The sequence below is a fragment of the Sesamum indicum genome, linkage group LG2, assembly GCF_000512975.1.
Source record: "Sesamum indicum cultivar Zhongzhi No. 13 linkage group LG2, S_indicum_v1.0, whole genome shotgun sequence".
Classification (NCBI taxonomy): Eukaryota; Viridiplantae; Streptophyta; class Magnoliopsida; order Lamiales; family Pedaliaceae; genus Sesamum; species Sesamum indicum.
This window is the reverse complement of record NC_026146.1, coordinates 9,709,904-9,724,807: the sequence shown is the minus strand read 5'-3', so window position 1 is coordinate 9,724,807 and position 14,904 is coordinate 9,709,904. Positions and strand designations below refer to the sequence as shown.

Genomic DNA, 14,904 nt, shown 5'->3' with positions numbered 1-14,904 from the left:
TAAATACAAGTTTTATTGTCATAGCATTTCTTATGACCGTAGATATTTTTTTGTTACAAATCTATCTGATTTATGTATTGAAAGACTATTACAGAGACCTTCTCGGAGTGATTCTGATGATTTCTTATCTTATAAATCTTTATATTTGAGGCAGATCTTGATCATTTAAAAAGCAATATCTAAGTTCATCACTTAAAATACCAAATAAATTAAAAATAGTAACAACAACATGAAGTTAATTGTATATAAGAAACTTAGGTAGTGGTTGCCAAAGCTTTTTAGAAGCATTTTTAGCTTCTAGCTCCAAAAGGAAAAAATGAAATACAATTGAAGTGTTTGTGTGGCTAATTTTTGCTGCTGAAACTATTAAAATAAGCACTTTTCGATCAAAAGAAGTACTTTAGGGGATGCTTCAAACTGCCCTTATAAATAATTTTTATTTATTTTCAAAAAATTGCACATCTAAAGCTGATATTAAAAATTTCAACTAATTACTGACCTATTATAAGCCAAACAATCTTTTTTAACTAATCTACCCTTAAAACGGTGAAGACACATGCATTAAAGCATGCAGACATATCAAGCTAATAAATTAATAATATGTTATTTTTGAGGTAAACATAGTTTTTTTTTTCAATATTTTTGTTAATATCAACGAATTCGATAAGTTTTGATTAACGAATGGACTATTTGTTAGACGAAAGCAAACCTTAAAAGTGCTAAATATAATTCTTTAAATCATAGAAAATTTATATACAATTATACCAAATTTTAAAAAAGAAAACTGTAAATATCCCTATTAATAATCCCAATTTAAAAAGTTAATTAATATTAAAAGTCAACAAAAGGGACATGGACGGATGGATGGATATAGTTTAATGGACAGGATCCCACTGCCACATCATTATTAGCTCATCATTTCCTAGTACTGATGACAGGAAGTTGTGTGGATAAGCATATATCTAAACTATATATGTATATTATATACATATCTATTAACTTATATATAGATACTTATATATATACACACACAATACCGTAGAAAAATAAAAGAAAAAGAGAAAAGAGAGATACGGTAGCCAGAGAGAGAGGGAGAAGAGAGAGGCAGAGTCATAATCCATATCATGATACCCCCGTTTTTAAGGATCGTTCTTTGCACTGAATTACCAAAATACTCCTGGAGATTTTAATGCTATATATATACTTTGTTGCCTGCTCTCGGTGGGAGTACTTGTATTTTGGCTGAAAACTCAACTACCCGTCTATCTCTCTCTGTAAGTTCTTTCTCAGCCTTCTGTCATCAATATGTATAATCTAGATGTAATAGGAACATGTTTTCAGATGAATACGTGCACGACTGTGAACCAAGTGTGTGTTTTTTTGATAATTTATGCAAAGGTTTTAGTTAGATGTATGTTTTAATGTGTGTTTGGGAAGAGAGAGCTGTTTGGTGATGGGTTTATAATCAAGTGGTGATGGGGTTTTCAAAGATTTAGTTTTGATGGACAAATTTTTGTTTTTATGCGTGATGATGGGCCACTGCGTGAATTTTGTTGGAAAATTATTGTCAGAAATTGATGGTTTACATGTTGGTTTCTGATTCCGGCTGCAGAGGTTCTGTTTGCTTGAGAAGATTGAAATGAAGAGTGCCAAGTTCTTGTTGCTGCTTATTTCTCTCAATGTTGTCTCTAATTTAGTGGTAAAGATACTATCTTTCAGCTCATATGATTGATTTATCTGTAATATGTATGTATGTTTCCTGCTGGGACTTATGTTACTTTTGTGTGGGATTATGAACCGAATAAAAATGAGAGTAGATGGCTGCGCCACCTACATGTCCCGCGCATCTTGGAAGTGATTGTGCTACTGATGAGTGGAAAGGGGAGTTCTTCCCAGGCATTCCGAAGATCAAGTATGAGGTAAATTTTTTAATGTTTTTCTGCTATTCCTGATAACAAATTCCTTGGTTGAAGAAAACAAAAGGAAAATAGTTATCATATTGAAATTCCTGGGTTGAAGAAAAATGGGATATAGTTTGTATGATGATTTCGTTCCTTTTATAATGTAGGGTCCTTCTAGTAAGAATCCTCTTGCTTTTAAGTGGTATAATGCTGAAGAGGAGATTCTTGGAAAAAAAATGAAGGTGAGCTTTTATTCAATCGTGTTGTGTGGTTTCAAGTAATCCAGGATAATATGGGAAGATATATGAACCCCCTGATTTATTATAGGATTGGATGAGGTTCAGCGTTGCATTTTGGCATACATTCCGTGGAACAGGTGGCGATCCATTTGGTGCACCCACAAAGATGTGGCCATGGGAAGATGGCACTAATTCCTTGGCAATGGCAAAAAGAAGAAGTACGGTTCTCCGAAAAATTTTGGTTCCTGGATGTTATTATTTGAAATAATGTTGTTACTTGAAATTTCTGGCTTGATGATTCAGTGAGGGCAAACTTTGAGTTTATTGAAAAGCTTGGCGTAGACAGATGGTGTTTCCATGACAAGGATATTGCTCCAGATGGTAAAACAATTGAGGTCAGTGAATACACAATAGTTACATTAGTTTCATAGATTTTGTACTACTTGGGGCTCATCTTTACCAATCAAGGCAGTCAGTGGTCGTTTGCAGTATTTCCAAAATAAAATGGAAATGGTACTCTAGTGTTCTAGTGGTATTTTATTAGTTTAAATAGCTCTAATTTTCATTACTTAGAATCTGATATTTATTTGTTTTCCTTGTAGGAAACCAACGCAAACCTGGATGAAGTGGTAGCTCTTGCCAAAGAACTTCAGGTAATTTATGCCAATGAAGACAATTGTTTTTCAAAAGATATGAACGAGAAATCTAAGATGTATTACAAAAGAATTTATGCCAATGAAGAGAATTGTCTTTCATTTGGGAGTTTCTGTACAGAAGAATACATGATTCTATTACTACTTGTACGATGGTCATCTCTACTCTCTCTTTGTGTTAACATCAGGGGACAAAGATTCGTCCTTTGTGGGGTACAGCTCAGTTATTCCACCACCCCAGATACATGCATGGTGGTGCAACTAGGTAACTCATTTTATATCTCTGACTTAATGTGATGATCCATAAACTTTTACACTGCGGGACTGATGTTCTGATTTGTTGGTTTACAGCTCTGAACTAGGAGTATATTTATATGCTGCAGCACAAGTCAAGAAAGCCATGGAGGTTGGTGGTTGATTGATCTGGTCATGTTCTCTTTCTAGAAAACATTAGATGCATGTTCGGTGGCTTGCCTTCTCTTTTTTTCTCTGTATTATGTTTCACATTCCACTTTGTGCATATAGGTTACACATTATCTAGGTGGAGAAAATTATGTCTTCTGGGGTGGACGTGAAGGTTATCAGTCTCTTTTGAACACAGATATGGAAAGAGAGCTCAATCACATGGTAAGATTATTTTGTTACTTGTGCTTTCTGCATCCTTTTCATAATCATGTTTCTTTATATTGAGTTAACGTTTCGGAGAAATATAATTATAATAAGTTGGTAGAATTTTTCTTCTTAAAATATGATTAGAACTGTTGTGGCCTAATGTAAGATGAAGCATGTTTATTTTTGTAATACGAAGTAATTGATTATATTATGTGAGTGAGGATGCATGCTCAAATATGGGTGTTTTTGGTGAAACAATGTGCCCTCACTATGTTCGTAATTTGTCTTTCGCAATTTTTTTTGGAACTATATGGTTACGTTATCGTTGCAGGCAAGTTTTCTTGAAGCTGCAGCTGCCTATAAGAAGAAAATTGGATTCAACGGTACTTTTCTTCTCTACTTTGTGTAGGCCATGAGTAACATTTTCTATGAGTTGAAAGATAATACAAATCGTAACACAGATTGACATAATGCTTTGCAAGAGATCATATACATTTCTATTATTCAAATGTTCTCTGTTTCTCATTTCAGTCCTTTGTGATTCATTATTGTTGATGATACACTGTCTAAACAAGGCTCACCTTTTTTCTTTCTTCTATTGTTTTATAGTGATTTATCCTTTTTTTTTCCTCTCCAGGAACACTGCTCATTGAACCTAAGCCCCAGGAACCTACAAAGCACCAGTATGTTCCTGTCAATTATTATGTTCACCATCTTTAAGTTTTCAGCCTAGTTAATGTATGTTAATCATCGCAGGTATGATTGGGATGCTGCAACAGCGGCTAACTTCCTTCGTAAATATGGATTAATCGGTAATTTTGCACTGTAATTTAAAACATGTCAGTCTTGTGTTCTCTAATGCACCCTATGACAGGAATAACTACTTGATATGTGGAATTAAATTATATGGGTGAGAAAATTTTGGTAGTGAAACTTCTTTCTTCGTGTTCTTACTTGTTTGATGATGTTTTCAAGTTTCGACACATCCAAGGAAATAAAAGGTTTTTAGTAAACTCAAGCCGGTAGACATAATTTAATCAAGAAAATTCAACTTCATTTCCGTTGGTTTGTGGGAAAATGAGATCAAAAACTGGAAAGATCCTAGTTTTTTGCTGCATCCTTGTGATGCAAAGAACATGTTGCATAGGAAATTTTGAGGCACGTCTGAAACTTGAGTTCCCGCAATGTTAGAACGTCCAATCTGAATTGTTAAATTCACATAACAGAATCATCGAAGTAAGTCAGCTATCTCCAGTTTTGCCTTCTTTTTCAAATTTAGCTGATTCACCTGTTCTTATGGCATCCTTCACCATCAAATGATCCATTACTTGTTGTTATTACTCAAGAAAATTGGTTTCCCTCATCATGAAAGATCACCTAGTTGGGTGGGAATGCAATAGACTGTGCAATTTCAGCATATGTATTTTCAATTTATTCTTTTCCTCGTCTCTTGTGCAGATGAATTTAAGCTGAACATCGAGTGCAACCATGCAACTCTATCCGGTCACAGGTTTGTTACTATCTGCTCCGGAAACTAACAAGTTAAGGAAATAGTTTGCTTTACATCATTCAGGCATTAATATATTTATTATACCTAAAAACCTTCGGGGAACTGCAGCTGTCATCATGAGCTCGAGACTGCAAGAATTAATGGTCTACTGGGGAACATTGACGCCAACACTGGCGACCCTCAAATTGGTATTTAGCTACAGGCGACTCTGCTGAGCTATCCTACTAATATCAACACCTCACGTTTTTTTATGACGACAAGTTTTAACCCTAAACTTTGGCCCTCTTGCAGGTTGGGATACCGACCAGTTTATGATGGATGTATCAGAGGCAACATTGGTTATGCTCTCCGTTATTAAAAATGTATGTCAAATCTTTGTCTTAACCGTGTATTACAGAGAAATTGACTTAAACTAAATTGATGAACCATGTTTCAACTTTTTTCCTTTTATCTCTTCATTATAGGGAGGATTGGCACCGGGTGGATTCAATTTTGATGCAAAATTGTAGGTTTCATTTCCTCCTCTGTTTTGCTTTTATCAACATAAAATGATGCATCTTAAATGCTAATTGAGCAGTTATTTAGCTCGATATATTCATGCAAGCTGGTAACTATTAAACAGGCGAAGAGAGAGCACAGATGTTGAGGACATATTTATTGCTCATATTGCTGGTATGGATACTGTTGCACGTGGGCTTCGAAATGCTGCTAAGCTACTTGCGGTAATACTCATTCCACTTCTCTTAATGCTCGAAGAAAACCTTTCTTCTCGTTAACAGAAGGGGTATCCTTGTGTTGAAGCAGGATGGTTTGTTGAGTGAGCTAGTCCGCCAGAGATACCAAAGTTTTGACACAGAATTGGGAGCCCAAATAGAGGTCTGTTTGTTTCTACCTTATGTATCGTTGTTTATTTCACGTTTCCTTCTGCTTCCGGTGGTTGACCTGGACTTGTGTTATAGGCTGGAAAAGGTGATTTTGATCTTCTTGAGAAGAAGGCAATCGAATGGGGTGAACCCACAGTTGCTTCTGCTAAACAGGTAACATGATTTGTACCAGTTCTTCCACCTTTGAACATATCATAGTGCCAGATCGATCGATAGTGTTATCTCTTGCTAAGTTTAGCGAAACGTGCTCTCAGGTCAATTCGATAAAGTTATTCCGATTTTTATCTGATATGATTTATATGGGAGTGTTGTTTACATGAATTTTGTTGGAAATGTTGCAGGAGTTGGCAGAGATGATATTCCAATCTGCATTGTAGATAGCAGCAGGATTCTATCCTTTCATTCTCTTCTTGTTCTGAGAATGAACACATTGTGATATGTAGGGGGGAAGACTACTTTGATCAATCAGCTAGGGAATGTTTATTAGAGATGTAGTGTTGGTTTCAGTATTCAGACAATTTTACATGCATCTCTCTCTCTCTCACACACACACACACACACAAGTATTTTCTTGATATTTTTTATCGAAGATAATGTAAATAATTATAATTAAAAAACGTTTTGTAATTAAAATGGTAAAAGTCACGCTTATAAAAATTAATTGCAGATGAAGCTTATTAATATTTATTCATTTTTTTTAAATCTCCTCTTGGAGAAATGTATTGTGACACTCAAAATAGGAAAACAACATAAGTTAAATCCAATCTTTTCCCAATCCATCTGATGGAATTTCACCAAATATTTGGGTGTTTATGTAACTCTATATGATTAATTTATTGTAATTTCGTCGTTTTTTGTTACGTTGATATATTGATTCAATTGATATATTATCAAGATTTGTATGTAAATTATAGCCCTCTGATACTTAAATCAAGTAGATCGTAAGAAATGTTAAAATCGGTCCTAAAACTATCAGGAAGCAAAAATTATACATGATGCACGAAGGGTGACTATTAAAGATTTTTCTAAACTATACGATTTTATCTGAACTACGGACATCGAAATGATCCAATTATCACGGTGAGTCCATATGTGTCAGAGTTTAGGATGCATTGAAACCGGGTCGGAAAAATTTTAAATTAATAAAATAGATATAAAACTTGTATATTCTGTGAGGTGTTTGATACGATTTTTATGTAATATACCCCACATTAAACATATTTTGTTTAATCCAAAGTTTTATATTTTAAAGTATTAACTTTGTCAACATTGACTTCTCATTTTGGGTTATTCTGTGATCTCATCTCCTCCCAATGAGAAAAATGAGATGGAGAGTCTCATTTTCTTTTTTCTTTTTTTTCTTTTTAGTATGTAATTAAATATGAAATAAAAGTATAACGATGATAGTTGAGGTAATATGTAAAATATGTTAGACAAAAAGAAATATTTAATAATTATAGATGACATGATATATTTTTCTTGAAAATAATAAAATATGCTTGGTATATATTTTCTTTTTTTGGAATAAAAAAATTATTCCTACAACCAAATACTACCTTGACTTGATTGAATGGAATGAGATGCATTGCATCTCACAAGCCAACACAACCATAGGTTTATTGCTGTGTTAATAATATTTACCCCTAGGGTGCAAATGAGTCGAGCCCGCTCGTTAGCTGGAGCCCGTCATATTCTTTATGTTTATGAGCTCGCGAATCACATTTTTTTTATAAATTTTATTTAAGTATGTCGATGTTATATCAAGTTTATATTCAAAATTCATCATATATTAGAATTATTAATCAATATATCTCTTATTTAAAATTTATATAATAATAAAATATGATACTTTTATATTGTATAAAAATAAGCTTAAGCAATAGTTTAGTAAGTTTTGATATATTTTTTGTAAATAAATATTTAAAATTCACTGTCAATTAGAATTATTAGTTAATATCTCATATTTTAGTTTTAGATGATATTAGAATATGGTATTTTGGTCTATAGGTTAATCAATAATTTAGTACGTTTTGATAATTTTTTGTGAGTAAATATTTAATAATATCCTTTTGTTCTGAACTTGCTTCTTGGTACAAGGGGAGGCGACTCTTCACCTTACGAGGGTGCCCTGGAACTAGGACCCAATCGACACAGAAAGGCTACTGAGCCACTAGGCTTCGTTCACTCGTGAATCAGTGAAGCTCGGGAAGTGAACTCCGAAATCAGTTACCTCGAGTTCGGGTGAGGAGGAATTGAATTTGCCTGGAGCGAGCCAGGTCTGTAATGCATATAAATTTTATCGTTACAATTTCATTACAACAGAATGCATTTATTTACTATATTTTAGAATTATTAGTCAATATCTCATATTCTAGTTTTATTTTTTTGTGAATATTTTCTTCCTGGTTCTTATTTAGATTTTGAATGTATTCCAAATGGTACAATAATCCATATCTTTTTAAAATCCTTAATTGAGCTCAAGCTCGAGCTTGAGTAAGGGAACTCAAGTTCAAGCTCAAATTAAGATTTTTGATCGAGCTCGGCTCATTTTCATCCCTATTTACTCCTATTTAAAAAGATAATGTCAGATTTTGATTTTCTCTCTGTCTTTTATATTTTTTTATTACGACGACTTCCAATGGCCTCTTATTTGTATAATTATATCGTCTCTCATCTCACTTTTCTTATCTAAGTTTATATTTTTAATCTGTTAAGTATTATTTATTCTTAATATGGTTTGCGATTCAATTGGTGCTTATTATCTGATGTATTATTAGCTCTTGTTTTATAGGAGTCTCACCGTTTTATCCTGATAAGGAGCATAACTAGAGAACAAAGGCTTTGTGACTTATAAGTCTTCAAACTCTTCTTCTGCAATCAATGTCAGACGTTTGCCAACATCATTAGCTCTTAGACGAGGACTTGGGAACAATGCCAAATGATGTGGTTCACGACCCGATGATGTTCCGTTGTTCGAGTTATTGTCCGTTCTGACTTTATATAATGTTGGAGTTTTATTATGAAAAACGTCTTGTTACGGAGAGAACTTATAAATTGCTCAAACTCTTGTCCTATTACTGACGTGGGATAATTGCCTTTCAATTATTTTATCTTTATTTATTATTTATTTCTCTCTTAATAAATCAATAAGTATTAATATAATTAAAAAAAACTTTATAATATTTATAAATTTAGAAAAATAAGTAGACACATCCACTGGGCAGATGATATTAGTATTTATAACGTGAGGACAATATACTTTCCGGGTCGGGTTTATGGGTCCACGGATAACCCGCCCTGCATTCCTTCTTCCTCCTTTCCGCATGTGCTACAATCTGTATGTAATCTCCATTGAATTTTCCGTATTATATTACAGAATAATAAGTTGTACTCCCAATTATCAAGAATCTTTCATGTAATAGGAAATTAACCACCATTACTTCTCATATTCTCAAATCAACCCCCAAAACTATTCGATCCTCTCTGTGAGTGTGAGATGCTCCCTTTTTCCTCCGCTGCTCAATTGCGATGCTCCTCTACTTAGCTTTCGCCCTATAATCATAGCCTTCATTGCGGTAGTGTAACTTTCTTCTCAATCGTTTGTAGGAAGGATAAGGAAGCGCCGATGTTTTGCTCGGATCTGATCTGGGTTTTTCGTGTTTTTTCATGTGTAGCGTTGGATTCAGCACATTGAAAGTGTAAAGAGGGAAAAATGGGAATAGTTTTTACGCGGCTGTTTTCGTCGTTGTTCGGGAACAAGGAAGCTCGGATCCTCGTTCTGGGGCTTGACAATGCTGGAAAAACCACCATTCTTTGTATGAATATTCCTCTTGGCCTTCTCATTTTATGTGTTTCGCGTCTTTGTGATGATTTTTTGTAATTTTTGTGTTTTGCAGATCGACTTCAGATGGGTGAAGTAGTCTCCACTATTCCAAGTAATTATTTCATTGTTACTTTTTCACTTTCCTCTGGAATATAATCTATGATGATCGTAAGATTGCATTTTCTTTTCAATAATTTTGGCACCTTGAGGAGAAGTTAAGATGTATATAATTTGGATCATTTACGTTTTATACCTCTTTCACGAAGTTGTTCACTGCTCCTGAGCTTATTTTCATGTGGGTTAAGATGTCACTTGACCTCATTTTTTCTTGTATCAATTTTGAAGTCGATGGATGGATTGCATATGCTGTGTATTATACCCCAACGCGGGAGAAAATGGGAACTTGTATCTCTCTTTGTTGATAAGTTTATATCTTTGCTTGGCAGCAATCGGGTTCAATGTGGAAACGGTGCAATATAACAACATAAAGTTTCAAGTTTGGGATCTAGGTACGTTTGTCCACACTTCTCAGAACAATATTCTTTAACTTGTTTGGCGTGAAGTTATTTTATTTTAATTGGATTTGCTTATTCATCCCTGATAACAAGTGAAATTTGTTGGAATATGTGGGGATTTAAGAACTTTTTAGTTTTAACTAATTGTTATCACGAGAAGTCTAAAATTTTGCCGAGGGAAAGAACTGGTCTGGATGAGTTACTCATACAGAAGGTCAGTGGAAGGTACCTTAATAATAATTATGCAGAAGACTCTTGCTTTGTGGTTACTTTTACTATTATCCCTTGTATAAAAATTATCCACCTTATTGCTAACATTTACTATGACTAATTGAGAAATAACTTGTAGATTTTCTAGTGGTCTTGTTTCCTTAAATGCTTTAGGGTTTTGAAACCACAAGTGTTTCACTATTCTTGTTGATATCAAACTTTTTAGCACTTTATAGGATCAAATGGGAAATTATTTGGCTATTTTAGTTCCTTTAGGCTTGCAATAAGGTCTATTGTCATGGTTCATTTGGATACTAGTGATTTTGCCTTTAGCTCTTAGCACGGGGAGTCTGAGGGAAGTCCTTAATCCATTATTTCCTTTTTGATTCATAATCTACCGTGAGGAACGAGAAGATTTCAGTAGGAAGCGGTCTAGCTCATTGAGGAACCACAACAGACATTTATGCTCTCACCTAGATACGGAACAAATTTATATAGGAAGTAATACAACTCAGAGGACTAAGTTAATTGACATATCTTAAACTTAAATGGTTTGAAGATGCTGAGCTTCTGAAAGGAAGGTAATTTGTCCACCGTCAATCAGCATTTGTTAGTTTCTTTCTTACTTCATTTCTTAACCTTTTCCATTGAGTAATTGATCTCGAAGGAGAAAGGATAGTTGAGGATTTGATTGCTCCACTGTACAAAAAGGTCTGTTTGACAATCTTTGCTTAATATTTTGTATGATTTTTTGGGAGTGTAGTCTTGGTCAAATTGGATTAGCTGCACCAAAACATGCGTGGAGATTCTTGTTCTAGATAGGTCTTCCATGAACCAGGGCTTGTATTCTGGAAGATGGATTTTGATTGCACCAGCTCTTTAGTAGGACTACATGCTGCTCTACTGCCCTCTAGTTAAGGATTAAGCCTGAAACATGCTTCAACTCATTCTAAGCATCTTTACATGATTTATGGGGGGGATGCCAATTGCTCCATGGATGTTATTATTCGATATTTTGTCTTTATGTTTGTGGAACTGTATGGTTTGACTTCAGATTTCATACAAATAGTATCTTTAGGGAATTTAGAGAGTTTTGCTATTAGTTTTGCTCTATGCTAAAACTATATGAATATTCATGATTTGTTTCATATTATTTTTGTTGTGCCTTTTTAAGCAATTAATAATTCTACTTGTTTTGCCTCTTTGGTTTTCTGAAAGTTCTGATGTTTATCACTTATTTGTCCAAATTTCTTATGCTTTCCTCAATACTTTTTGATCTTCTATTGGCTGTTTCTTTTGCGGTTGAAGTCATTCTATGTTTATGCCTAACATAGAGGTTTTCTTTGCTAATGGCAGGTGGACAGACTAGTATCAGGTAAATTGGTTTTCTCCGTTTTCTTTGCTAGTTGTAGTGCTTATTTGTCCGGTTTAACAGTTTTTCTTGCATTTACATGACAATGATATGCCTATGCAGTTTGCTTTTAGATTTCGTGCAGTATTTTGTCATTTACAGTTTCTGGTAGGAAACTCGACCTTGTTGAATGAGATAGGATATTGACAGCCTTCTGTCTTTCTAAAACTTGCCCTTGTAACTTTGTCAATAATTTTTTCCCCTCATGTTGTTCTATCTCTTAACAAAGCATGGTTCTAAGTTTCATTCTTCAATAAGGAATTATTCCGAATTATATTGAAATATTAATCTGATGATAGGGCACAGAGAATATAAATTTAATTAATCGGCGTCAAATACTCAAAATGGCATTTTGTTTGTGTCGGTTGCATTTGTTTTCTGTTTTTTTCCTTGCTGGTACGGTTATAGTACTGGAGAAACTTAGTCAGGTTTGTCTTTCCATGACCAAATCTGTTAATCTTCTCTTTGTGCCAAGTCCAATTGGTTCTTCAACATCATAGATTCTGTTTCAGTACAAGGAGATACCTAATTACATCTGGATGCTGGTTTATCATTTCTTTGTTTTCGCCGTAGGATTTGTATGCTTCTGTCAAAATGAATGAGGGGAAACTTTAGCACAATCCTTCAACTCTGTCCAGATAATTCTTTTCCCGATTTCTTTTGACTTCTGTGGAAGCAAACTGAGAATCAAACCCTACTGTTTCTCTGAAAGTGTGTTTCCCGATTTATTTCTTTCATGCATTCTAGAACAATCAATAAGTTTTACATTCTCTTTTCACCACTAACCTATAATTACACAGATTATTTTCAAAGTGAAGCAACATATGGAGCTAGATATCCAGAGAAACAAGGTTTCAGGAAAAAGCATTCTGAATTTCTTTTTTCATATTCAGAATTAAAAAGACATTCTGGATGTTATTCTCATAACAGTTGACATCTTCTCATATGTTTTAGGCAGTGAAATTGGTATAGCAGTTGTATCTGGTCATATCTTTATTGGGACTTCTTCACTTATACCAGAAGTAATCTAGAGCTAAGAGTTATGCTTATTCTGAATATTCACTTAATCTTTGCTATGATGATATGTACATTGATTAGGCCTTGCACTGAGATGCATTTGTTTTTATAGCAGCTTCTTTTGGCCGACACTCATTTTATGCTTGTTTATTTGTTGAGCTACTCAGGCCATACTGGAGGTGCTACTTTCCCAATACTCAAGCTATAATATATGTTGTTGATTCAAGCGATACTGACAGGCTGGTGGTTGCCAAAGAAGAATTTCATGCAATATTGGAGGTGCTCCTGCTTTTATGTGTCAATTGTTTAGTTTTTTGCTCTTTGTCTTTTGGTAATTGAATAATAAGCAATTTCAACAAACCAAAGAAGGATTCACCAGGAAAGATTTGCAACGGAATGCTGTTGTGAGGAATGGTTCCAGATCAAGCCCCAACACTCATTTAACCAGGCTATGTGCAGCCATGTTTTTACATTTTAAGAATCTTAAGAATGTTATTTCCGTCATCTATGCAGTAACTCTACGGACTTCTAAGATTTGTTGTTCATCTTCCTAGTTGCTCTATTAAACATTTAAGGTTATAACAAGTTGTCTGGAGACAGTAGACATAATTCTGGTTCACTACAAGCAGTCAGCATGGTCTGGACTTCGGAGTTTCTAAAGGCCTGTTCCTTACATGAACCCTTAAGTAGGTCCCCTGGATACAGTAGTTAAACTTTTGAGCCTAGGTTTTCTGAACTTGCTCTACATTGTTCTTCTCACGATCTATGATTTGATGGGTATAATAATTTTTATTGGTTCCTGTGCCAAACTTGTAGTATTCAGTTCCATGCTTTACTACAGCTGTCCAAACCTATACTTGCATGCACTTTTCTTTTTCTGACATTTACTTGGAATATAAATGGTTTCTTTTCAGGAGGAAGAGCTGAAAGGTGCTGTTGTCCTCTTATTTGCAAACAAACAGGTTTGCGTATTTTCATGTTATTTTCTCTCTTGAAATATTAAATGTACCTAAGTAATATGTTTAATTGTCAACAATGCTGCATTCCTTACTCAGAACTACCACAGAATATATCATAGGCATTCATGTAGTAAAACCACTTTTCTAATTGCTATCTGGTTTACAGGATCTTCCTGGGGCGCTCGATGATGCTGCGATAACTGAGGCCTTAGAGTTGCACAAGATCAAGAACCGCCAATGGGCGATTTTTAAAACTTCTGCAATAAAAGGAGAAGGCCTGTTTGAGGGCTTGGACTGGTAAGCTCATTAACTATTACATTGGTGATCATGATGTTTGCTTACGCTTAAAATAATTACTTGTTCATGTGCTTAGATATGCTACTCTTAACATGTTACCCGTATCCACTCATTTCTTTCCTTGAATTGAACAGTATCGTCTCTAATACACATGCAGTCTCTTGATTCGCTTAAAATGATTGACGATTTGTCTATCAACCACTAATTCATTGACGAGATCATTAGTCATTATCTGTTTCTATAAGATCAACTACTGCAGCCATTGTTTCCCAAACATATGGAACTGATATTCACATCACTGCTCTCTGACCTATCCTCTGCCTGCATCTTGAATTGAATAGGTTGAGTAATACACTTAAAGCTGGAGGTGGTTAGATTTGGCCAAGAATCAGAATCAGATGATTGTTGTGATTGAGTCAAATGCTGATCTCTAAGAAAAAGTCTGACGATTACTGGTTATGGTTTGTCTTTGAGTAGTATTTTAGGAGATTCCCTTGTTACATTTTTCTGGAACAGACGAGTGGATATAAAATTACATTTTCAAAGTTTACCAACATTACTAATATCTTATTTTTACGGTGATGTTTCCTTTCATACATTTATTCATTGGAAATACAATGAAATTATATCTTCCCTGCATATTGTTATTGGGCTTTTTCTTACACTGCAACATACTACTGATAACAAACCAGTGTGTGCCTAGCTCATGTATTTAAAGAAAATATTTGTAAGTTCCCAACATATTGTTATTTGTTTTAAAGAAAATATACGTTCAATAATCAAATTATTTGAAATAAAGAGCCTAGCTCATGTATTTATAGCTAGGTTTATAAAGAAAATGTGAATTATACTTAGACTTTCTTTCAAAATATA

At 34.3% G+C, this 14,904-nt stretch overlaps 2 protein-coding genes across 2 annotated transcripts; both read left to right on the top strand.

The window, feature by feature from the left end:
* On the top strand, positions 1,037-6,328 carry LOC105155664 (xylose isomerase-like). The gene is made up of 21 exons (XM_011071579.2): positions 1,037-1,274; positions 1,613-1,699; positions 1,818-1,919; positions 2,069-2,143; positions 2,229-2,358; positions 2,444-2,535; positions 2,743-2,793; positions 2,982-3,058; positions 3,145-3,199; positions 3,319-3,420; positions 3,737-3,788; positions 4,043-4,088; positions 4,162-4,217; positions 4,864-4,915; positions 5,024-5,103; positions 5,207-5,277; positions 5,380-5,420; positions 5,538-5,637; positions 5,720-5,791; positions 5,875-5,952; positions 6,141-6,328. The coding sequence occupies exons 2-21, from the start codon at positions 1,640-1,642 to the stop codon at positions 6,174-6,176; spliced, it is 1,428 nt and encodes a 475-aa protein (XP_011069881.1). The 5' UTR covers positions 1,037-1,274; positions 1,613-1,639; the 3' UTR covers positions 6,177-6,328.
* On the top strand, positions 9,091-14,670 carry LOC105155663 (ADP-ribosylation factor 1). Its single transcript, XM_011071577.2, has 9 exons — positions 9,091-9,374; positions 9,474-9,614; positions 9,696-9,734; positions 10,069-10,131; positions 11,704-11,722; positions 12,943-13,054; positions 13,690-13,737; positions 13,901-14,031; positions 14,373-14,670. Exons 2-9 carry the CDS (start codon positions 9,512-9,514, stop codon positions 14,404-14,406), a joined length of 549 nt encoding a protein of 182 aa, XP_011069879.1. The 5' UTR covers positions 9,091-9,374; positions 9,474-9,511; the 3' UTR covers positions 14,407-14,670.